At 46.1% G+C, this 25,082-nt stretch overlaps 1 protein-coding gene and 1 long non-coding RNA gene across 6 annotated transcripts in view; one reads left to right on the top strand and one right to left on the bottom strand.

Annotated features, from left to right (window-relative positions):
* The window catches only part of TRIM9 (tripartite motif containing 9), an 80,527-nt gene that overhangs the window by 30,616 nt on the left and 24,829 nt on the right, over nt 1-25,082 (top strand). For 3 of the 5 annotated variants that reach the window (XM_079989909.1, XM_079989907.1, XM_079989910.1), the window contains exons 2-6: nt 527-622; nt 5,098-5,220; nt 18,405-18,515; nt 20,492-20,645; nt 24,658-24,815. In XM_079989909.1, coding sequence (XP_079846035.1) covers nt 527-622; nt 5,098-5,220; nt 18,405-18,515; nt 20,492-20,645; nt 24,658-24,815 — 642 coding nt within the window. The remainder of the gene's footprint in view (nt 1-526; nt 623-5,097; nt 5,221-18,404; nt 18,516-20,491; nt 20,646-24,657; nt 24,816-25,082) is intronic. The other 2 variants (XM_079989908.1, XM_079989911.1) reach the window with 1 other exon arrangement.
* Nucleotides 12,785-13,359, bottom strand: LOC307221830. The gene is made up of 2 exons (XR_013841556.1): nt 13,264-13,359; nt 12,785-12,906 (listed from the first exon to the last, which is right to left on the bottom strand). It is a non-coding gene; the product is annotated as an uncharacterized lncRNA (long non-coding RNA).

Here is a 25,082-nt window from a genome sequence, read left to right as displayed (position 1 = left end):
GGTTACTGTTGCGTTGTAGTGGAGCTCTATATAAGCAGGCTGGCTGAACCCTTCAGTTCAGTTGTGTTCTGGCCTGTGAATAAACAAGAGCTGTCTGAAGAATCGCTGTGTCGTCTGATACGTTCACCCACAACTTAACACTGAGCTGCTTGGAATATTTGGCTCCATAACCTACCTAGAATGTTGAGGCCCAGCCCTGGTGCAGGTGCAAGAACGTGAGTTCTCTGAGCATGTACAGAGGCTTCCACAGACTCATAAGACCCTGACCCTGATTTATGTACCCAAATCCCCTGAATTTCTGTTTGGTTTTATATGCTTTTACGCTGCCGGTTTTGGGTGGTAGTTTTGTTTTAATGAGGCTGCTTGTTTTTATGCTGCATTTACAAACTCTAAATGTTGTTCAATAAATCAAATTGAGTAAATATCAGTCTCACATCTGGAGCAGCTAAAACCAGCCTGCACTTTTCCTGGGAAATGGGGTCCTTTCTTCTAACCCAGATTTTTCCTCCTTCCCCCCCGTCCACAGAGCCAGCTGTCTCAGGCGCTGAACGGACTCTCAGACAGAGCAAAGGAGGCCAAAGAATTCTTGGTGCAACTACGGAACATGGTGCAGCAAATCCAGGTATGCTCTCAAATCCGCCGGGTGGAAATGGGAGCTGGACGCAGCATTTGGGGACCTGAAACCGGAAGCCCAAATTGGAACCCTGGCCACTAGTTAACAAGGCTCACTGCCCAGCCAAGCTGCCCCCTAACCAGATGCCCTCCAGCCATTTTTGTTTGTTTATTTAATTTATTTAACATAATTATTACAAAACATAAGCAAAATATTGCAAATACATATATACATACATATATATTTCAGATAAGCACACATATATAAAAAAGAACAAAAGAACAAAAGATAAAAAGAAGAAAAGAAAAAAGAAGAAAAAATAAAGAGAAAAAAAGAGGAAGAAAAGTTGGAGGAATTTCTTCCAAATTTATTCTATAAATATCTCAATATGAAATGAATAATAAAATTTCATTGATTGACTTCCATCGCTTACACTGCACTTCCTATATACATTTTAAGCAAGATTGTATCTGTTATTCTGTATTTTCCCCATACTACCTCACACAAATATTTTAATCACTAAGTTTTCTAAATCTTTCATAAATCTATTCTAAACACAACAAATACCTCCAGCTGTTTTGGATTAGAACTCCCATCAGCCCCGACCATGATGACTGGGGGCAGATCCACACCATAATTTAAATCATCCATAGTTTAAAGCATCCGGCGTGCATGTCAAGCACATAACTTCCCCCAAAGTATCCTAGGAATGGTTAAGAGCATGAGATGAACGTGTTGAATCAGGCCAATGGCCTATTGAGTCCGGCGTCCTGTTCTCAGAGTGGCCACCCAGATGCTTGTGGGAAACGCACAAGCAGGATTCAAACACAAGAGCAATATTCTTCTGTCCCATAGTTCCCAGCAACTGGTAGTTTGTTAAAGGTCCTGGGAATTGCAGCTCTGTGAGAAGGAAACTACAGTTCCCAGGATTCATTTGGGGGGAGAAAGTCGTGTTCTTTTTCTGTGCATTTTGTAGCCTTATTAGACTCTACTGATTGGTGGGGTCTGCGTTGCTCCCGGACGGGAGAAAGGAAGTCAAATGACACCGAGGTTTGGGTCAGAGAAAGAGTTTATTCTGCTCTCCGGATACCAGAAGGCATTTGCGTGGTCAGTCCATAGCAAGTCCAAAGAAGTGAGAAATTTCATGCAGTATATATATCCTCCAGGCACCCTCTCCCCCCTTCCCCAGGAATCCAGCCACGTCAGCTTATACACGTAAGTTGACATCCATGACCATAAACAGATATTCCTGTTCCGGCATTCTTGACCATAAAAGGTTGTTCCTTTTCCTATACTCTTATCTTGGGACAGGAGGTCACCAACTCTAAGAGCACTCCTGGCGCCGTTCCCGGGTCTCTTGTCAGACCTGACAAGGTCTGTGCGTCTTTGTGGTCAGGATGTAAGATAAGACCCAGATGTGCCATCCCTGCTCCACTTGGAACTGGCAAGGCCATCCATTGCCGTCATGGACTGATAAAGGAGAGGGCTTTGAGCACTTGTTTATACAGCTGGGTTTCTGTTTATACATTGATTCAAGTGCTCAAGTTAATACATTTTAGAAATTCTCCCTTGGAGAAGTTTCAGACTGACTGCACAGAAATCCATTCCTTTACCAGCAACTGGTAGTTTGTTAAAGGTCCTGGGTATTGCAGCTCTGTGAGGAGGAAACTACAGTTCCCATAATTCATTTGGGGGGAGAAAGTCATGTGTTTTTCCTGTGCATCGGAAGTCCTTTGAACCCCGGGGCTGATGGGAGCTGTGGCCTAAAACAGCTGGCGGGCACAAGGTTGGCAAAGCCTGCTCTGTTGGACCATGTCACTTACGTGGTTTTTAAAATATTTATATTTTATTTTAAAAATTCAGTGAAAATATGATATGAAAGAAAGGAAATGTGAAAGGAAAGAAAGAGGAAAAGTTATCAAAACTATTCAATACAACAGCATATATAAGTACAGTGGTACCTCAGGTTACATACGCTTCAGGTTACATACGCTTCAGGTTACAGACTCCACTAACCCAGAAATAGTACCTCGGGTTAAGAACTTTGCTTCAGGATGAGAACAGAAATCATGCTCTGGCGGCACAGCAGCAGCAGGAGGCCCCATTAGCTAAAGTGGTGCTTCAGGTTAAGAACAGTTTCATGTTAAGAACGGACGTCCGGAACGAATTAAGTACTTAACCCGAGGTACCACTGCACATAAGCAGCACTTTTTGTTTGTTTTTGCTGGCCCAGTCGCAGTGCCACCCCACCCCCACCCCCAGGCAGTGGCTAAATGTAAGATGTGATTCATAAATCCAAGCAGACAATGATCTCAATTAGAAATGTCCACAACTTTATTGATTGCAGATATAAGTGGATTTTTGGCTCGGGCATTGGGTTTTACATCCATTCCAGCCTGCCCAGACCAAAAAAATATATATTTAATTTAAAAAAAGTAAGTGACCTTGGTGCCCACAAGTTCCTGCTCCAAAATAACCCCTGCACATTAGTATACAATTAATCCAAGAAATTCTTAACACAACATTATGATTTTACAAACTGATTCCAAATATTTATCCACACCCAATCTGTGTTTCAAAGCAATCCGTTCGTATGTTGCTAGAGTCGTCATCTCTTTCATCCATTGATCGAAGGGAGCCATGGCACATTATCTTTCCGACAGAATAATATCGGTCTTTTCTCAGAAGTAACGGCACGGAGAGTCCGTTTGCACTGACCCTTTGTCCAACCCCAGGCAGCTGGAATATAGTTCAAAATAATATTACCATCGGACAGTTTAAATTCCCCCCACAGTAGTATTTGGCAAGATGGAGAGGTGTTGGGTACCACTGCTGCTGCAGCAGCATCTTCTAAAGATATGGCACAGCCGAGGCAATTATTCTCCGTGCAGCCTCCTTGCCCCCCAGCCAAGCCTGATAACATCTCTGCAAATGTGCCTGGTGGGTTAATGCAAACCTCCGGAGGAATTGGGCTTCCATGCCGCATTGATTTAAAGTGTGGCTCCTGCGCTGTGGATGGCTGGCTTTGGTTTCCAGGAAGGCTGCTCTTCCCCGCCTTTCCCCATTAAGCTGTGGAGAGTCATCCATCATAGCCAGGCTGAGCTGTTGCCAAATTAAACCCCCACCCCCTACCGCTGCCTCGCCCCACTTTGTATGCCTTGATGTTAGTAATCTCTCCTGGGACTAATCCTGTCTCGCCTAACAGAGCAGTCCTGCTGTGGATGGAGACGCACAACTGTTTCAGTCAAGGGGTTTGATCTCCAGGAATGGGTTGGAAAGGTCGAGGAGGTTTTGCAGGAGCTCTGCTTTCTCAAGGCAGCACAGAGATGCTGTTCGATTGTAAGGGCCTGATTTTGCCTGGGTAGCTCAAGTGTGTTACCTGTTTTTGTGTGGAGGAGGGGTAATGTAAGGGCTGAGCCACATCAGGGCAGGATTAAGCAAAATAAGCACACGCTTAGGGCATCAAGGGAAAGGGGGGGGCACCGCAGAAATTTTCCATTGCTGGATTTTTTAACATTCATGGTCACAAATGGCTCAGCTGAGCATTCATTTCCTCAGCTAAAGTATATTTAAAATTCCAGCAGAACAACTATTCAACAAGGCAGGCTGCATGCCTTATCTCAACTAAGTGTAGAAGCAGATGTTTTACATAAGATTAGTTTTGAGGATCTGGTCAAAGACTACAATTAGAAAAAGCAGGAGAATTTTTTCCAGATATAAATAAAGTGGAAGTAGACAAAAATAAACACTCTTTTCCATTTTACTGTAGGCTTTGTTTCATTTCAAAAAGTGTAAATTTATTTTATGGTTTATTATGGTTTATTTTTTGAACTAGATATATATACAGGGCACCCAAATCCTTTAAGTGCTTATGGTCTCTAAAGGTCTTAATCTCGCCCTGATCCACACTTACTCTTATCCCACTGCTTCCCCCACCTCCAGGCAAAACTGCTCTTTAGCGCTCAGTTGGAGCAAACAGCAATCTGGTTTTTGCAGAGATTGCTGTTTGCTCCGATTTAGAGCTAAAGACTGGGTTTTTCCTAGGAAAGGAGCATGGCAAGGTAGAAACGGCTCAGGTCCATGCTTTCTAGGCAACAGACAAGCAAAAGTGTGGGTGAGTCCTTAGTTGAGCGGTAAATGTGCATAACGACCAGCCATTGTGAACATTCACCAGGCCTCCTGGAGAATGTGGACATCATATGTACACGAAATGTGTACGTTTCTTAGTCAATATCCGCCACCTCCAGCGGACCTTGGGGAATCTTTATGCTACTCAGGAGAGCCTTCCCCAACCAGGTGCCCTCCAGATGTTTGGGGCCGCATCTCTCATCAGCCATACCCCCTGGGACTGATGTGAATGCTACTCTGCAACATCTGGAGGGCACCAAGTCGGGGTAGACTTGCATGAGGACAAGACCATGTAATGGGAGCTGTTTCAACTGTCCCCGTCACTGGGACCATCTGACACGTGTTTTGCCCCACAGGAGAACAGCGTGGAGTTTGAAGCCTGCCTCGTCGCCCAGTGTGATGCCCTCATTGATGCCCTCAACCGGAGGAAAGCTCAGCTGTTGACGCGGGTCAACAAGGAACATGAGCACAAGCTGAAGGTTGGTCCGGGGTGAGGGTGGTGATGATGTAGGATCTGGGAGCACCGTACGGCCCTTGGACAAGAACGGCCAGCAAGGTTGACATGGGTGATGGACACAGATGGGAGACAGTCGCAGGAGGGGAGAGTACCCTTGTGCTGGGGTCCTACTTGGGGGTTTCCCATTGGGGCTAAGGGTTGCCCACTGTGAGAAGAGAATGCTGGACTCAGTGGGCCATCATCATGGCCCAGCAGAGCAGGAAGATAAGAAGGTGGGGGCTGGCTAAGGGCAGACTGAGGTTGGTGAGACGAGATCCATAAAGGTAAAAGGTAAAGGACCCCTGGACAGTTAAGTCCAGTCAAAGGCGACTATGGGGTTGCAGTGCTCATCTCACTTTTAAGGCCAAGGGAGATGGCGTTTGTCCATAGACAACTTTCCACGTCATGTGGCCAGCAAGACTAAACCGCTTCTGGTGCAACGGGACACCGTGACAGAAACCAGAGCGCCCAGAAAACCATTTACCTTCCCGCCAGAGCAGCACCTATTTATCTACTTGCACTGGCGTGCTTTCGAACTGCTAGATTGGCAGGAGCTGGGACAGAGCAATGGGAGCTCACTCAATTGCGGGGATTCGAACCGCCGACCTTCCGATCGGCAAGCCCCAGAACCACAGCACCACCTGTGTCCCTAAAATATAGATCCATATAGGTAGCTGTCTCTCTACATTTGTCAGAACTGGTGCCCTCCAGTTATTTTAGATTTCAACTGCCATCGCCTCAAGCCAGCACACTTGCTTTGCTGTTGCTGTTTAGTCGTTTAGTCGTGTCCGACTCTTCATGACCCCATGGACCAGAGCACGCCAGGCACTCTTGCCTTCCAGTGCCTCCCGCACTTTGGTCAAAATCATGTTGGTAGCTTCGAGAACACTGTCCCACCATCTCATCCTCTGTCGTCCCCTTCTCCTTGTGCCCTTCATCTTTCCCAACATCAGGGTCTTTTCCAGGGAGTCTTCTCTTCTCATGAGGTGGCCAAAATATTGGAGCCTCAGCTTCAGGATCTGTCCTTCCAGTGAGCACTCAGGGCTGATTTCCTTCAGAATGGATCAGTTTGATCTTCTTGCAGTCCATGGGACTCTCAAGAGTCTCCTCCAGCACCAGAATTCAAAAGCATCCATTCTTTGGCAATCAGCCTTCTTGATGGTCCAGCTCTCACTTAAAACCATAGCTTGAACTATACGGACCTGCACACACAATTCAGGGATAGCTGAGCATGGCTTCTCACAGCGTCACCCAGACTCCCTGAAGCCCCCACCCCCCTCCAGCGCACGCAGGAATGATTAGAGGGCTAGGATGATTTAGGGATGAGGGTGCAGCCACCATGGGAGGGAGGGGGCCTGGAAACTGCCGTGGCAACAGTTGCCATAGAAACACCCGGAGATGGAGGGAGGGATGGCAGTGTGTGTGGCATGCGGAGGACCAGCAGCAACAGATAAGCCCAGGGAGAATTGACCTTGGAGATGGAGGTCAGCTGCGTTTGTGCTGTGCACACTCCCCTCCAAGGAAAGGTTATAGCTCCTCTCCCAGGAGGGGGTTTGCGGTTGCACAAGAGAATTGATTGAAAGGAAATGGACTAGCGGAGGAACGAGAGAGTCCATCTCCCGGGCATTTTCAATGCACCACTGCAACACAGGCTGAATGTAGGAAGAAGGTTGGTCCTAACTGGGTCGGCCGGAGCCAAAAGTCTCTCCCCCTGGGAATAGTCAAAGGCAGCAGTGCTGAGATGTTTTCCAGCCCAGTAAACTCAAGCACATTTCTGCCTATTCACCAGAGGATTCCAGTAGGTTTCCCTGCATGCACAGAGGCGGCCAGCTCAGAGCTTTTGGCTGCTCCCTCCTCATCCTTCCCTTACACCTCTCTCTGTGTGTCTTTGAACACCGCTGGCATTTTCAGAGCAGAACTGAGATGTCTCTTCAAGGCAAAACCTTGTCGCTCCTTACAGTAGAATGCAGCAGGGGCTGCAACACGTTTTTCAGCGGTTGGGGTGGGGTGGTTGATGCAAACTGAACCATAGAATTGCAGTCGGAAGGGACTCCAACGACTGGGCCAACCCCCCACCATGGTCCCAATGTAGGGCTCAAACCCAGAGATTAAGAAGTTTAGGGAAGTTTTTAATGTTTGATGTCTTATCGTGTTTTTAATATTTTATTGTGAGCCGCCCAGAGCATTCCACAAATGGGGAGCCACTACAGAGAAGGCCCTGTTCCAGACCCTCCAAGTGTCTCTATATTCTAGGGATGTCCCTGATTTAGAGAATCCATCCCAATACCCTCTGGATTCAGCTTGGATGCCAAAATAACCCAGACAGCAATTGTCAGTCAAACGCAGGACCGGCCCACCCATGAGGCAAGGTGAGAAGACCACCTCAGGCAGCAGGATCCACAAGGACAGCAGATCCCAATGTAGATTGTTATTCCCTGCCTTGTTCCCAATGTAGATCTTCACTCGCCCCTTCTTCCTTGGCGGGGAGGCAAGGGACGCCATTTTGTGGTTCGCCTCAGGCGCCAAAATGTCTTGGGCCGGCTCTGGTCAAACAGGATGTTGCCAGAGCAACACCATCTTAACCAGCAAGGAGCTGAGAGGGGGCACACCAAATACAGAGACACCCCCCCAAGCCGTCCCAGGTTCTGATTGATCCTGGAATGTCCCACTTTTCCTTAGGATGTCCCTATTTTCATTGGGAAATGTTGGAAGGTATAGAGTTATCTGACCCCCGAGCCATCTGAAGGCAATCCTGTATAGGGAAATTTAAAAAAAAAGTTTAATCTTTTATTATGTTTTATGTATGTTGGAAGCTGCCCAGGGTGGCTGGGATATTTTCTGATCTTCTCATGCTATACCTGTTTCCGGACACAGGTATAGCCAGAGAAGATCAGAACATATTCCTCTATGCCACAGGAGCAGCAAGGATCCTAACTGCTAAAAACTGGAAAAAAGAAACTGTGCCAACAAAAAAGGAATGGCAAGACAAACTGTTAGAATAAGTTGAACTGGCTAGAATAACAGAGGCAATTAGAGATCACACTAGACAAGAGTTTCAAAAAGCATGGGGAAAATGCAGAGAATACTTCGCAAAACAGTGCCCTAAAATACATACCTGGACTTGTTTCAATTAATGTCTGCAGGAGACTTTATGGATATTTAAGTTATAATTAGAAAAATATTAATAATTATTCATAGAGGAAACAGATTATAACGAGTGTCAGGGAACTGACATCGGAGCGAGAGGTGGAGGCAAGGCTCCCGAGCGATGCAGGAGAGGGGACCAGCAGAGGGGAAGGAATTCAGCGCAACACCAGCAGAGAAGGGAGGGAGATGGAGGATTCGGAGAGGGGTCTCCAAGACTCTTCGCCTGAAACTAGTGGAGAGAGCGCAGGCACACCTCTGCCCAGTCCTTCCTTGCGCAGAAGAGTTCCGCGCAGGGAGAGTAGGCGGAGATTGGGCGTCAAACAGCTTCTATGCTGGAAGAGGTTCAAGAAACGCCCACTGACTGATTCTGCAAGCGACTGACCGGCCACGGAGTGGAGGGCTGTCAGCCAAGGCATGGTTAGCCAGGCAATCTAGCCGAAAGTAACGGCATCTTACGCACAAGTAACCCCTTATAACCATTGTGAATGGTTTCAGAACTCACAGGGTTAAAGAGTTCTGTGTGACGTCCCTCAATTCCTGTCGCGTGACCCGAAAGGAGGGAGGAGTCGTTTCCTCACTGTTCCGTCTCCGCAGCTGAAGGAGACGGTGGCCATGGCTGCTAGCAGCCCAGGGGAATGCTGAGATGTAAATATTCTGCTGTAATAAAAGACTGATAAAATGGACACACAAGTGCTTGATGTGTTTGCATGGATCTGAAGCAACAGTTTTTCCGCTGTGTTTTTACTCTGCAAGGCGAAACCGGAGAGACGCAGATCGGCGCAGCTTGGCTGAGGAGCGTGCCGGACCGCTATAAACTGCAGCTAATTGGGGTCGTAAACCAATTAAGCTTCATTATCTAACAACCATTACAACGAGTAAATAAGGAGGCCAGATACAGGATAAAGGAAGTCTTTTATTTGGTTGTTTGTATTGTTGTATGTTATGCTCACAGTGTGTTATGTTCACATTTAGTGACGGTGGATTTGTGGGGTTTACGTTATCTTGTAAACAAAATTCCAATAAAAAATAAAAAATCAGAGTGGCAGGAGCAACCCAGTATAAATAATAATAATAATAATAATAATAATAATAATAATATTTTTTTTATATCCCGCCCTCCCCAGCCAAAGCCAGGCTCACAGTGGCTAATAACAAAGTAAAAATAGCACAGTGTACATAAAAATCACCTGTTGTCTTTGTCCAATGAGTTTTCTTGGCAGGGATACTGGAGTGGCTTGCCAGTTCCTGCTCCAGGTGGATGACATTTGGTCAAAACTCTCCACCATGACCTGTTCATCTTGGGTGGCCCTGCATGGCATAGTTCATAGCTTCTCTGAGTTATTCAAGCCCCTTCACCACGACAAGGCAGTGATCCATGAAGAATCCATGATAAAATCACCATATAGTTAAAGCTATGGTTTTCCCAGTAGTGATGTATGGAAGTGAGAGCTGGACCACAAAGAAGGCTGATCGCAGAAGAATTGATGCTTTTGAATTATGGTGCTGGAGGAGACTCTTGAGAGTCCCATGGACTGCAAGAAGATCAAACCTCTCCATTCTGAAGGAAATCAGGCCTGAGTGCTCACTGGAAGGACAGATCGTGAAGCTGAGGCTCCAATACTTTGGCCACCTCATGAGAAGAGAAGACTCCCTGGAAAAGACCCTGATGCTGGGAAAGATGGAGGGCACAAGGAGAAAGGGATGACAGAGGACGAGATGGTTGGATAGTGTTCTCGAAGCTACCAGCATGAGTTTGACCAAACTGCGGGAGGCAATGGAAGACAGGAGTGCCTGGCGTGCTCTGGTCCATTGGGTCACAAAGAGTCGGACATGACTAAACGACTAAACAACAACAACAACAACATAAAATCACACAGTCAATTAATTAAAATACATTCTAAAATCAATTCAAAGTCAAATTAATGGCAACCATTGGGCCAGAGTTCTATGAGGATTGCCAAAGGAGGGGGTCAGACTGTGCCTTGGCCAAAGGCCTGGTGGAACAGCTCCGTCTTGCAGGCCCTGCGGAAAGATGTCAAGTCCCGCAGGGCCCCAGTCTCTTGTGACAGAGCGTTCCACCAGATCGGAGCCACACCGAAAAAAACCTGGCTCTTGTTGAGGCCAGCCTAACCTCACTGTGACCTGGGATCTCCAAGATGTTCTTATTTGAAGACCGTAAGGTCTCTGTGGGACATACCAGGAGAGGCGGTCCCGTAGGTACGAGGGTCTTAGGCCGTATAGGGCTTTAAAGGTTAAAACCAGCACCTTAAACCTGATCCTGTACTCCACCAGGAGCCAGTGCAGCTGGAAAAGCACTGGATGAATAAGCTCCCATGGAGTCTCGCCACAGCATTCTGCACCCGCTGGAGTTTCTGGGTCATTTTCAAGGGCAGCCCCACGTAGAGTGAGTTACATGTGTGGGGTATAAATTGTAAAGGGGTGATAATTTGAAAAATGTATCCTTATGGAATGGGATGCCCCTATTTCTATCGGAGAAAAGTTGGAGGGTATGTCATTCTCGTGTTGCCACCCCATGTGGACAGGGCACTCAGAGAACGGCATCAGATGATGAACACAGAGTTTGGATGATGAAGAAATGATCACCGTTCTCAAGATACTGGGTTCTGCTCCCTTTCCTGAATCATACAACCTGTGAGGGCTCCAAGATTGTGAAATGACAGTGTTCATTCAGCTTGTTCTGATTAGAAGAGTGGGGTGTGCGTGTTTGTGTGTGTGTGTGTGTGTGTGAGAGAGAGAGAGAGAGAGAGAGAGAGAGAGAGAGAGAGATATTCTTGAGAGAGGAGAAGCTCAGGAAGAAGAAACAGATGACGTTTGCAAAGCTGATAATGAGCTTTGGGGTCTCTTAAAGGACTTGGATGTAACTTGAGTTCCCTTGAGCAGTTATTTACACAACATCACTCTTCAGTAATGAGTGCCCAGGCCCTCCCGGCTCCCCATCTTCTCTCCCTCCTGGATTGTTTTATGAGCTATAAAGTTGCGTTGAGCATTTGAATACTTCATTGTGGCCCAGAGGCAGAACTCATTTGGGTCATACCATATTCACATTCGTTGGTCTTGGATTTGAAATTCCACCATCTTTTAATGTCATATAACTTCCTGATGTGTCCTCTAAGCCTTCCATAACAAAACCCACTGAAATAAATGGAAATTACCGGTAATTCAGAGTGAATGTAGAAAAGTGAAACACAAATCCATCAATTTTTAAAAATTAAATAAACCTATTTCTAGGATCTTCCTGCTGTATTCTTCCATACAATACAATACAATACAATACAATACAATACAATACAATACAATACAATACAATACAATAATATAATATAATATAATATAATATAATATAATATAATATAATATAATATAATATAATAATTTATACCACGCCAATCTGGCTGGGTTTCCCCAGCTACTCTGGGTGGCTCCCAACCGAATATTAAAAACACAATACAGCATTAAACATTCAAAACATCCCTAAACAGGGCTGCCTTTGGATGACACCCCCAAAGATTTTGAACCCCCCTTCTTTTTATGCAAAAATGTTAAAAACAACGTGATCTTTCAATTGATTTACCTAAGATCCAGGACAAAGCACTGCATTTTGAAAATTCCCTCCAGACATCACTTCCACCTCTGAAATCCCAGCAATGTCCAGGAAAATCTGGGCGTATGACAGCCCTATGTGGACTTTCAAGTTTTTAACTCCCTGCATTTTTACTGAGGACTGGATTTTCCGTACCCAAAACTTACGCTTTTGTTTTTAAATAAAAGTAAGTTTCTAGCCCTTATGGACATGGGAAGAGTCCCTGGGGCTGGAGAAGGGCCGAGTGTGACTTCCAGCGATGCTGGAATGGGGCTTGAGGACTCACTAGAACAACTTATTCGCTCTCCAGCGCCCAGCATCATAAATGATGCAGAAAGATAAATAACCATGCATAATGTGGCACTAATTATGCAAAATATATTTGCATTGCTTTATGAGCATCATTTATTTAGAGTGCAGCATTTGTCTTTGCTGTGGCTCAGAGGCTGGGTTTTAAATAATGCACAGCATACCCGGGCCAGTTTTTAACTCTTTGCAGGGCCAAGGCTTTGTAGCGTCCAGATCAAGGGACGTAATATTCCTGCTCGATTCTGCCTTGGTCAGGCCACACCTGGAGTACTGTGTCCAGATCTGGGCACTATGATTTAAGGAAGTTGACAAACTGGAATGTGTGCAAAGAACAACAACCGAGATGATAAAGGGTCTGAACCAAGCCTTAGAAGGAATGTTTGAGGGAGTTGGGTATGTTTAGCCTGAAAAAGAGGAGACTGAGAGGAGATATGAGAGCCATCTTCAAATATCTTTTTTTATTATTCTATCATCATCATCATCGTCATTATTTACTTCCAAAACTGAAAAAAGAAAAATTACAAACATCAAATTCAACATCCATATTCATTTTCTAACACAAACCTATTACATAATTAACTAAATTAAAATATACCTAATTACACTAAACTTCTACAGTGGTGCCTCGCAAGACGAAATTAATTCGTTCCGCGAGTTTTTTCGTCTAGCGAATTTTTCATCTTGCGAAGCACGGATTCCCATAGGAATGCATTGAGGAAGTATTCATTCATAAACTAGAACCTTGACTCCCCGTCATGATTTATTTCCACAATTTGCAGTGTTATGCAAAAGCCACCAGGCGGAGCACCTTCCATCCTTTTGTTCTCTGAACTGTAACCTGCAAGACGTTTTCGTCTTGCGAAGCAAGCCCATAGGGAAATTCGTCTTGCGAAGCAACTCAAAAATCGAAAAACCCTTTCGTCTTGCGCGTTTTTCGTCTTACGAGGCATTCGTCTTGCGGGGCACCACTGTATTTCTGTATACAAATACAACACAGTTTGAAATTTTACATTAAAGCTTTTATATTATAAATAATATAGCCTGAAAAAGAGGAGACTAAGAGGATATATGAGAGCCATCTTCAGATATCTTAACGGCTGCCATGTGGAGGAGGGAGCAAGCTTGTTTTCTCCTGCTTTTAAGAGTATGTCCCAAACCAATGGATTTAAGTTACAAGAAAGGAGATTCCGACTAATCATCAGGAATAGCTTTCTGATGGTAAGAGCTGCTCAGCAGTGGAAAGGTCTCCCTTGGGAGGTGGTGGACTCTCCTTCCTTGAAAGCTTTTAACCAGAGGTTGGATGGGCGTCAGGGATGCAGGTGGCGCTGTGGTCTAAACCACTGAGCCTCTTGGGCTTGCCGATCAGAAGGTCGGTGGTTCGAATCCCCGCAATGGGGTGAGCTCCCGTTGCTCGGTCCCTGCTCCTGCCAACCTAGCAGTTCGAAAGCACACCAAAAAGTGCAAGTAGATAAATAGGTACCACTGTGGTGGGAAGGTAAATGGCGTTTCCGTGCACTGCTCTGGTTTCGGTGTTCCGTTGCGCCAGAAGCGGCTTAGTTATGCTGGCCACATGACCCGGAAAAACTGTCTACAGACAAACACTGGCTCCCTCGGCCTGTAAAGCAAGATGAGTGTCGCAACCCCAGAGTCGTCTGCGACTGGACTTAATGGTCAGGGGTCCTTTACCAGCCAGTGCAGTTTAGTGGTTAAGAGCGGTAGTCTCGTAATCTGGGGAACCGGGTTCGCTTCCCCGCTCCTCCACATGCAGCTGCTGGGTGACCTTGGGCTAGTCACACTTCTCTGAAGTCTTTCAGCCCCACTCACCTCACAGAGAGTTTGTTGTGGGAGAGGAAGGGAAAGGAGATTGTGAGCCACTTTGAGACTCCTTCGGGTAGTGATAAAGCGGGATATCAAATCCAAACTCTTCTTCTTCTTCTTTACCTTTATTTTGGGATGGCCATCAGTCATGGATGCTTTAGCTGAGATTCTTTATCGCAGGCTCTTGCCTTCCAACTTTATGATTCTTTGGTTCAAAGGTTTGTTGATAGGGATGAGAGATGTCTGGTATTGCAAATACGGTATTTGCACAAGTAGATTCAGACACTCACCATACCTCCGCCCTCACAGAGCTGTAGTTCCCAAAGTGGTTTAATAATCAATCACTTTCCCCAGGAAACTCTGAGAATTGCAGCTCTCAGAGTGGAATAGCAAACTACAGTTCCCAGGATTCTCTGGGGGGGGGAAGGAACCGCTGTTTAAAGTGGTATGAGCCCCCGTTAAATATATAGTGTGGAATGGGCCTTATTCAAGAGAATTAGAGGCAGCTGGTAGTGCATTGAATCAGAGGCAATGCATATCAAGTCCTTTGCAGATTTTGTCTGTAATGTATTATTGTACAGACATGTTGGCCTTCAACTGGGCTTGCTGTAGAGGTTATAAAAAGGTCATAGGTCAGGAGTCACCCCTGGCCCAGGTCAAGCCCTAACCTCACTGTCCCCTGACGCCAGTTAAGGCCCCTCTGGGACTGTGTTGAACCTCCTTCTGTGAAGCTAAGATTATGAGCCATTATTGAATTTCCGGAGCCCCTGAAACTCCTTCCTTGCCATACCTGAGACAGACCATGCATCACCCTGTGATTTATACACACAGAGTTTATGTGCAGAGCAGATGGTGGCTCCTTCAATAATATTCTGAAAGTGTCAACTTTGAGTGGAGAGGCGAGAGATTTCATTATCTGGGAAGAGCAGGAACCTCGACTTAAGCTGTAAAGAAGATAAGGAGATAAAAGATGGTTTCCCCCGCAAATCCCATATTTGCAATCTCGCTCTCCAGGGCTGGGCTCATCTCCGCAAAGAGCATTACCGGAGGCCAGTGGCGTAGCGTGGGGGGTGCAGGGGGGGCCGGCCGCACCGGGCACAACATCTGGGGGTTAGGGTTAGGGATAGGGTTAGGGGGCGCAAATCCACGGGTTAGGGGGCGCAAATTACTTGCCTTGCCCCGGGTGCTGACAACCCACGCTACGCCACTGCCGGAGGCCAACGTGATGAAAGGGAAGGCTCTTTCAATGCTTTGCTTACTTGTCCTGAGGCTGGAGATTTTATAGGAACAGAGGAAGCTGCCTTATGCTGAACGCCATTGCATGCCCTGTAATAAATTAAGCACCCGAATACTACTGGATGACAACTGCCTACCACCAGGTAGCAAACATTGAAATTGAATACCATTAATGTAGACACCAAGCAACTGGCAAATATTTGAACATTGAGAGTCGACATCAACATTTGCAAAGGGGAGCAAACTACTGGGAACACATTGACTTCAGTTTTTTTAAAAAGGGAATGCTACTCAGAACTGTGTCTGTATATCTTATTTATATTCATTTCATAAGATTTATAAACTGGTTGTTTGTAAAAATAAACCAATAAAACAACCCACAAAGCGGCTTACAAAAAGATAAAGCAATAAAACCAAGAAACATTTGCAATCCTTTTCAACATGCTAAAAGTTGAGATACTACAACAGATTAAAATTCACATTAGCATTTCTAAGCATCTGGGTAGGCTTAGCCTGAACAAGAATATTTTTAGCAGGCACCAAAAAGAAGACAGTGAAGGTCCCTGCTTGGTACAAGAGGCAGGGGGTTCCGATGTATAGGCGCTGCCATACTAAACAATTGAGTTCTTAGAAATGCGGGGTGGGTGTTATGTGGCAGATGTGTTGTTGTCGTTTAGTCGTTTAGTCGTGTCCAACTCTTCGTGACCCCCTGGACCAGAGCACGCCAGGCACTCCTATCTTCCACTGCCTCCCGCGGTTTAGTCAAACTCATGCTGGTAGCTTCGAGAACACTGTCCCACCATCTCGTACTCTGTCGTCCCCTTCTCCTTGTGCCCTCCATCTTTCCCAACATCAGGGTCTTTTCCAGGGAGTCTTCTCTTCTCATGAGGTGGCCAAAGTATTGGAGTCTCAGCTTCAGGATCTGTCCTTCCAGTGAGCACTCAGGGCTGATTTCCTTCAGAATGGAGAGGTTTGATCTTCTTGCAGTCCATGGGACTCTCAAGAGTCTCCTCCAGCACCATAATTCAAAAGCATCAATTCTTCTGCGATCAGCCTTCTTTGTGGTCCAGCTCTCACTTCCATACATCACTACTGGGAAATCCATAGCTTTAACTATACGGGCCTTTGTTGGCAAGGTGATGTCTCTGCTTTTTAAGATGCTGTCTAGGTTTGTCATCACTTTTCTCCCAAAAAGCAGGCGTCTTTTAATTTCATGACTGCTATCACCATGTGCAGTGATCATGGAGCCCAAGAAAGTAAAATCTCTCACTGCCTCCATTTCTTCCCAGTGGCCATGATCTTTGTTTGTTTGTTTTTTATGTTGAGCTTTAGACCATATTTTGCGCTCTCCTCTTTCACCCTCATTAAAAGGTTCTTTAATTCCTCCTCACTTTCTGCCATCAAGGTTGTGTCATCTGCATATCTGAGGTTGTTGATATTTCTTCCGGCAATCTTAATTCCAGCTTGGGATTCATCCAGCCCACATACTACATGTGGCAGATGTAGTGCTGCCAGTTCCATCGACTGAAGTGGTTGATGGAGGACATGTTGGGTAAGGAGATTTCGTAGGTAAAGTGGCCCTGAGTTACTAAGGGCTTTGCAGATAATAGCAACAGTTTGAATTTGCCCCAGTAGCAGATTGGCAAGCAGTGCCAATCTCTGAGCACAGATGTTCCATGCTGAGTATGTCTTGTTCCCGTCAGCAATTGTGCTGCAGCATTCTGCACCAACTGCAGCTTCCAGATCAAGCACAAGGGAAGCCACGCATAGAGGGCATTGCAGTAATCCAGTCTTGATATAACTCGGGTTGCCGTATCTTGAAGAGCAAAAAAAAGAGGACACTATGATGGCCATTCAAATAAAAGAAACCCAAATTTTACCCCTGAAAAAGAGGACGTGTCCTGGAAAAAGAGGACCCAGGAATTACTGTGGCAAGACCTTCCCAAGCCAGGAATGGCAATAGCTGCTGATTCCACAAGTCCACCATTGGCGAGGCGATATCTGGCCTGCCATTTGGAATCAGTGTGATAAGGACTTCATGTACTCCTTTTCTGCAACTTGGCAGAAACTTGCATGAACTCAAATGTCAAATGTAATCGCAAAGAAGCAACACAATGTGCGAGCCCCTCCTACTGGATGCGTGCAGTATTGCAGTATAGGAACTTAAGAAGAGCATATGCTGGATCAGGACCTGAGCACAAGAGCAACATTCCCCTCCTGTTGTTTTCAGCAGCTGGTGTTCAGAAGCTGAAGTGTAGGTGGGTTCCCACGAGGCAAGACAAAGTGATAACAGCAAGAACCTTTATCGAACTACAGAACTGGACAAGAGGGGCAAAGCAACTGCTTATATACATTTCTGGAGGCCTGGGCCACTCCCACTCTCAACGTGATTGGCTGTCTAAACTTCCAAGCTGCGAATCACAAGTCAGAGTTTAAGGGCCAATGGCGGAGGCCCAAATCCTGAAATGTTCTGTAATTGTATTAGAATGTTGTATTATTTTATTGTTGTTAGCCGCCCTGAGCCCGGCTTCGGCTGGGGAGGGCGGGATATAAATAATAAATTATTATTATTATTATTATTATTATTATTATTATTATTATTAATCAAATCAGAACAAGAGGGCTCAGAATCCCTAGTCCAGACAACACAGACCACTGAATACATAAAATAATAATAATAATAATAATTTATTTATACCCCGCCCATCGGGCTGGGTCTCCCCAGCCACTCTGGGCGGCTTCCAACAAAGATTAAAAATACATTAAAATGTCACACATTAAAAACTTCCCTGAACAGGGCTGCCTTCCGATGTCTTCTAAATGTCAGGTAGTTGTTTCTCTCTTTGACATCTGACGGGAGGGCCTTCCACAGGGCAGGTGCAACCACTGAGAAGGCCCTCTGCCTGGTTCCCTGCAACCTCACTTCTCACAGGGAGGGAACCCCCCAGTAGGCCCTCGGCGCTGGACCTCAGTGTCTGGGCTGGACAATGGTACAGAGATAGAACAGCATAACTCCTAGCTCTGGAAACATTGCTGTCTTGTGTGTCTCGTTGCAGGTGGTGCGGGACCAGATCTCCCACTGCACAGTGAAACTACGCCAGACGACGGGACTCATGGAATACTGCTTGGAGGTCATCAAGGAGAACGATCCCAGCGGATTCCTCCAGGTTGTGGCTTGATTCCCTCCCCCCCCGTTCATACTGTCAGCATCGCCCTTGAGCCAGTGTCACCAACTGGACTCATGCACTTCAACCCCCGACTGGGCTAGGCGAGCTGGGTAGCACTTCCAGAGACCACCAGGTCAAAGTGTTGTGGACTCACAGCTTAAAGTTGTGAGCACCGGATTCACTTCCACAATACAGTCGTTGCACAGCAGAGTATAGCAGAGTCTAGCAGTGTATACACGACTCGGAGAGCAGCTCCGTAGAATATCTTCTTTTATTCTATAACTACAACTATGATACAAAACTATATACAGAGCTAAATAGGTCTAAGCATAAATGAATGCTACACTGTCTGCAGCTGCTCTTAGCAGCAACCTTATCTCTACACACGATCTCTAACACTCAGTCTCTCTCTCTCTCCGACACACTGACTGACTGACTTGGTGCTGGAGCTGAATAAGTAGAAAGCAAAACACTGCTCCTCCGCTCTGGAGAATCAGCAGACTCGTCAGGAGATTCTTGGATATGGGATGGGTGAAATCTCCTCACATACTCCTAAAAGAAGCGTAGATTTCCTCTTATTGCTGCAAAAGCCCTAATTCAGACCTCCTTGAGTTCATGTATACAGTCATACCTCGGGTTACAGACGCTTAAGGTTGAGTTTTTTTGGGTTACGGACTGGTGAAAACCGGAAGTATCGGAACGGGTTACTTCTGGGTTTCAGGGGTCGCGCATGCAGCCACTGCAGGTTGTGAACGCTGCTGGTTGCAAACATGCATCCCACTCGGATCACAATTGCAACCCGAGCGTCCACTGTACATTGTGGTGGTGTTCATGACCAGTCCTCTAAGCATAGCTGTGAACTTACAGATTTGAAAATAAGGGACCAGCAGCCAAAATCAGGGACCTGCAGCCTCACCTGTTCCAGGCACTCCAGTTCCTCCTGCAGTCTGGTCAAACTCATGCTGGTAGCTTCGAGAACACTGTCCAACCAACTTTGTAACCAGAGGTTCAACTGAATAGAATCTGAATCACATGCACCACAAGGCCTATGCAGCCTCAACTTAAAATGGCTCCCCGGCCTGGCTTTGCACTGCAAAGTTTGCAGCAGCACGTGCCACAAAATGGCGTCCAGCATTCAAAAAACCCCTCAGCTTGCATTAACTAGCCACACACAAGGCATGCAAGCTCCACCCCCCCAGTCGTTCTTAGACTTCTTATTGGGTGAGCAACATAGCCAAGCAACACAGTTGGAGCCTCCCTCCTCCCTGGCCGGCAGGGAGGGAGGGAGGGAGGGAGAGGAGCTGCTTCCTTTGAAATTTAAGGGACATCATTTAAGGGACATCCATCAATAAGGGACAGCAGCAGGACATGGCGCTGGAATAAGGGACTGTCCCTTCAAATAAGGGACACTTGACAGCTATGCCTCTGAGCAACTCAAGGCTACTTGGCCTAGGAGGACAAGGCGCTTGTGGAAAGAGGAGGAATTGGCTGCAGGTTTGCAAGTCGTCTTGAGAAGATAAACCTGCTGATCTGTTTAACCTTTTAAGACTCAGTCCTTCTCATTCCATCAGGGATGGCCGGAGCGAAGTACAGGGACTGAGCACATCACATGCAGAAGACCCCTAAATTCAATTCCTGGTATCTCTGGTTAAAAGGATCTCAGGCAGAGTCACTGCAAAGTGTCTCTGTCTGAGTCCTTAGGGGAAAACACAGCTGGTATAAAGAGACAGTAGTGGGCTTGATAGACCCGAAGACCGATAGACAAACATTCCTCCCCATGTGTAAAGATGTTCACTCTAGGAATGTTGTACTTGACTGCTCTTGTGTTTCACATCCCACAAGTGTATGGCAGTCAAAGGGTATCCTGTGTCTAAGGATGGAATTTGCATTTTGGCTATCAAGGCTTGTGACCTTCCTCATCCCTATATTTATCCAAGCCTCGCACACTCTGATTCACCCGTCTCCGTTGCCACCAGATCTCTGATGCGCTGATAAGGAGAGTCCACCTGACAGAGGACCAGTGGGGGAAAGGAACCCTCTCCCCAAGGATGACGACAGACTTTGATCTGAACCTGGACAGCGGGCCTTTGCTTCAGACCATCCACCAGCTGGACTTCATGCAAATGAAAGGTAAATGTCAGAGCAATCCTGTCTCTGTCTGTTTGGAAGGAGTGCCAGGCATGAAAATACGAGGGGGAGGAAAGAACAGCAGGTTTTAAATAGCCGCAAGTTAGAAATTTATTTTAGGCATGTTATCTCCCATGCTTGAACAAAGTTCTCAGGGTGACTAACAATTGCATAATAATTAAATGTCTTTTTTGAAACACTGTTCCCTAGAAACCAGTTTTAAAAGCTGAGCTTTGCTAGTGAGTCTGGGGAGATAACATTTCCATATGGACCAAGACGAGTAATGTTAACTTGTTTCTTTAGGAATGTTACCTGGCACCCCAGTCTCCAGTCTCCAATTGGCCTGATCTAACAGGCTCTTCTTAAGGGGCGCGGGTGGCGTTGTGGGTTAAACCACAGAGCCTAGGATTTGCTGATCAGAAGGTCCGGCGGTTCGAATCCCCGCGATGGGGTGAGCTCCCATTGCTTGGTCCCAGCTCCTGCCAACCTAGCAGTTCGAAAGCAACACAGTGCAAGTAGATAAATAGGTACTGCTCTGGTGGGAAGGTAAACAGCATTTCCGTGCACTGCTCTGGTTCACCAGAAGCGGCTTAGTCATGCTGGCCACATGACCTGGAAGCTGTACACCTGCTCCCTCAGCTAATAAAGCGAGATGAGCGCCTCAACCCCAGAGTCGGTCACGACTGAATCTAATGGTCAGGGGTCCCTTTACCTTTACCTTAACAGGCTCTTCTTAGATAGAATCCTAGAGATTCACAACACCATCTTACTAAAACAGGAGCACAACAGACGTGGAGCGCACCAACTGATTGCGCCATTCTTATGTCCTTAGTTGCGGACATAGCCTCTGGGCTAGGAAAATGACAGTCCAGTGGACCTGTAAAAGGGGAAAAGAGCATTGGGAAACGATCCCTAAGGAATTGAAAAAAAATGTTTAAAAGTACTTTCCTAAAAAAACTAGAGTCAAAAGCTTATTTATGTATGATACTGCTACTGCAGCCTGTGTTTTGTTAGCACCAAAGTGGAAAACGAACGAGGTCCCAACCAAAGAAGAATGGCAACTTAAGTTGAGAGAATATGCACAACTTGTAGACTTAACATATAGAACATACATTTAGAGAAGATTGGAAAACGTTTATTGAATATATGGGAAATTATTGTGTGCAGCTAAAAATGCTGGCAGTAATAATAATAGTAATAATAATAATAATAATAATAATAATAATAATAATAATATTTATTTAGATCCCGCCCTCCCCGGTCAGAGCCGGGCTCAGGGCAGCTAACACCGGCAAAATTACAATTAAAGCATAATTGGGGGGGGGGGACAATTTAAAATACAGGTTAAAATGCAACTTAAAATGCAGCCTCATTTTAAAAGTCAAAACCATAAGGGGAGGGAAACGTAAGGGTCAGACCAAGTCCAAACCAAGGGCCAGGTGGAACAGCTCTGTCTTGCAGGCCCTGCGGAAAGATGTCAAGCCCCGCAGGGCCCTGGTCTCTCGTGACAGAGCGTTCCACCAAGTCGGGGCCAGTACTGAAAAGGCCCTGGCCCTAGTTGAGACCAATCTAACCACCTTGTGACCTGGGACCTCCAAAATGTCGTCATTTGTGGACCTTAAGGTCCTCTGTGGGGCATACCAGGAGAGGCGGTACCGTAGGTACGAGAGTCCTAGGCCGTATAGGGCTTTAAAGGTCAAAACAGCACCTTAAACCTGACCCTGTACTCCACCGGGAGCCAGTACAGTTAAGATAAATTCAACAGTGTAAACAAGTTTTGATGGATGCAATAATAGAATATTGAATGGTATAGTTTTTGTAAAATGTGCAGGGATTTATGATATGTAAAACGATCCATGGAAAGAGAAGAAAGGAAGTCACTGATATCTTAAGGGTGTAAAATGAGTATTTTATATGGCGAAACAGAAAATTCAATTAAAATTATTCATATGTGTGTGGTGTGTGTGTGTGTGTGTGTGTGTGTGAGAGAGAGAGAGAGAGAGAGAGAGAGAGAGAGAGAGTATGACAATCTAGGTTTCTCAGGATGGAAAATCCCCATGTTTACATGCCTGCAGTAATGGCTGCACAATTGCCATTTTAGGAAACAGGGGAAATAAATCTGAAGCAGAAATGGGAGCCTTTCCCTCCCTCCTTCCTCTGTATGCCGTTCATTCCAAGATCTGTTCTTCCTGCATTCACACGACTGGGCACAATGCAGCCCTCCTTGCCTGCGACATGCCCAGCTGCCTTCGCATCCGTTCCTCTCCTCCTTGCCAGCTCAGCTGCATTGGCACATCGCAACAGGCCCCTTCTGGGGCAGAGCAGCAGAGCAGAGAGACACAGCAACAGGCAGACGTTTGCTGGCGATGCCCCTGGGCAACCTGCCAGCTGCGAGGTGCCCATCTGCGCCATTGTGGCACTTCAAAGCCTCGCAAGGGGAACGGATATCCAGACCCCCGTCTTGAAACAGGCTTTGTTGTAGGGCGACGCTCAGGGTGCCTGCCACCTGGGTGGGAACTGTAGGCTTGTGGGGAACTGCGGTTCCCAGGGCTAATGAGAAGGAAGTTCTGAACTGGCAATTTGGTCTCAGTTTGCAGTAATGACAGTATTTATATAGCTTTCCCCCCAAAAGTGGGGCTAATGAACAAGAAGATGAAGTAGCTTACTGATTTCTGTACACTCAGTAATTTAGAATAGAAGAAAAATGGGCAAGTTTTAGCTCGCCCCAGGACTATCATCTACAATTCCAGTACAAAAATTAAAACAGAACATATAATGCCAAGGTACAGAAACGTCACTACTTATATTACTTGAAGGGTTATTATAGCCATGGACAGCCTCTTACAATACTACTACTACTAATAATAATAAGAAAGATAATGATAGTGATGATGATGATGATGATAATAATAATAGTAATAATAATAATAATAATAATAATAATAATAATAATAATAATTTATACCCCACCCATCTGGCTGGGTTTACCCAGCCACTCTGGGCGGCTTCCAACAAAAGATTAAAAATACATTAAAACATCAGTCATTAAAAACTTCAAGTCTGCCTTCAGATGTCTTCTAAACAACAAATAGTTGTTTATTTCTTTGACATCTGCTGGAAGGGCGTTCCACAGGGCGGGCGCCACTACCGAGAAGGCCCTCTGCCTGGTTCCCTGTAACTTGGCTTCTTGCAGCGAGGGAACCGCCAGAAGGCCGTCGGCGCTGGACCTCAGTATACCCAGTATACCTGAAGGAGCGTCCCCATCCCCATCGTCCAGTCCGAACACTGAGGTCCAGCTCCGAGGGCCTTCTGGCGGTTCCCTCAATGTGGGACGCCCCTCAATGTGCCCGTCCTGTGGAACGCCCTCCCAGCAGATGCCAAGGAAATAAACAACTATATGACGTTTAGAAGACATCTGAAGGCAGCCCTGTTGAGGAAAGTTTTTAATGCTTGATGTTTTATCGTGCTTTTAATATTCTGTTGGGAGCTGCCCAGAGTGGCTGGGGAAACCCAGCCAGATGGCTGGAGTATAAATTATAATTATTATAATTATAATACAGTCATACCTCTTGTTAGGTTTACTTCAGGTTAAATCTTTTCAGGTTGTGTCCCGCGGCGACCCAGAAGTACATGAAAGAGTTACTTCTGGGTTTCGCCACTCGCATGTGCAGACGCGCAAAATGACGTCGCGCGCATGCGCATAATAATAATAATAATAATAATAATAATAATAGTTTATTTATACCCCGCCCATTTGGCTGAGTTTCCCAATCAAGTGTTAAAAACAGTACAGTGTTAAATATTAAAAACTTCCCTGAACAGAAGCGGCGAATTGCGGCATGCGCAGACGCGGGTTGTGTTCTGCTCATGTTGTGAACGGGGCTCCGGAACGGATCCCGTTCGCAACCAGAGGTGAAGGATGGGTAATAAGCCGACAAACTCTTGCAGAACTCAGAGGCCCCGATTTCCACCCTGTCTGGCGGTAGAAGTCGGGGTTACACTAATTTCTGTTTAGCTTCCTCCCCAGTGCCGGCTCCCCCAATCCTGCAGCTGGAAGAGTGCTGCACCCAGAACAACAGCGCCACCTTGTCGTGGAAGCAGCCCCCACTTTCCGCGGTGCAAGTGGACGGATACATCCTGGAGCTGGATGATGGGAACGGTGGTCAGTTCAGGGTACGTTTTATGGAGAGGCGCTTTTACATTGTGGGTGGTGGGTGGGAGGGAGAATAGTGCTGGCTCCGGGTTTTAGAGTTTGAAGGGTTCCTGGGGTCATCTAGTCCAACCCCGTGTGATGCAGGGATCTCAACTAACAGGTGGCCACTCAACCTCGTTAAAAGACCATTAAACTCAAATAGAATTGCGTGGCGAGATCCCCCCCCCCAGGTGGAAATAATGACACATGACACAATTATTAAGGTTAATGGGCTAAAAAAGGCCACA

This window comes from Podarcis cretensis (assembly GCF_951804945.1).
Source record: "Podarcis cretensis genome assembly, chromosome: 1".
Taxonomy (NCBI): Eukaryota; Metazoa; Chordata; class Lepidosauria; order Squamata; family Lacertidae; genus Podarcis; species Podarcis cretensis.
The sequence above is the reverse complement of the archived record's forward strand: the minus strand, read 5'-3'. Positions and strand labels throughout refer to the sequence as shown.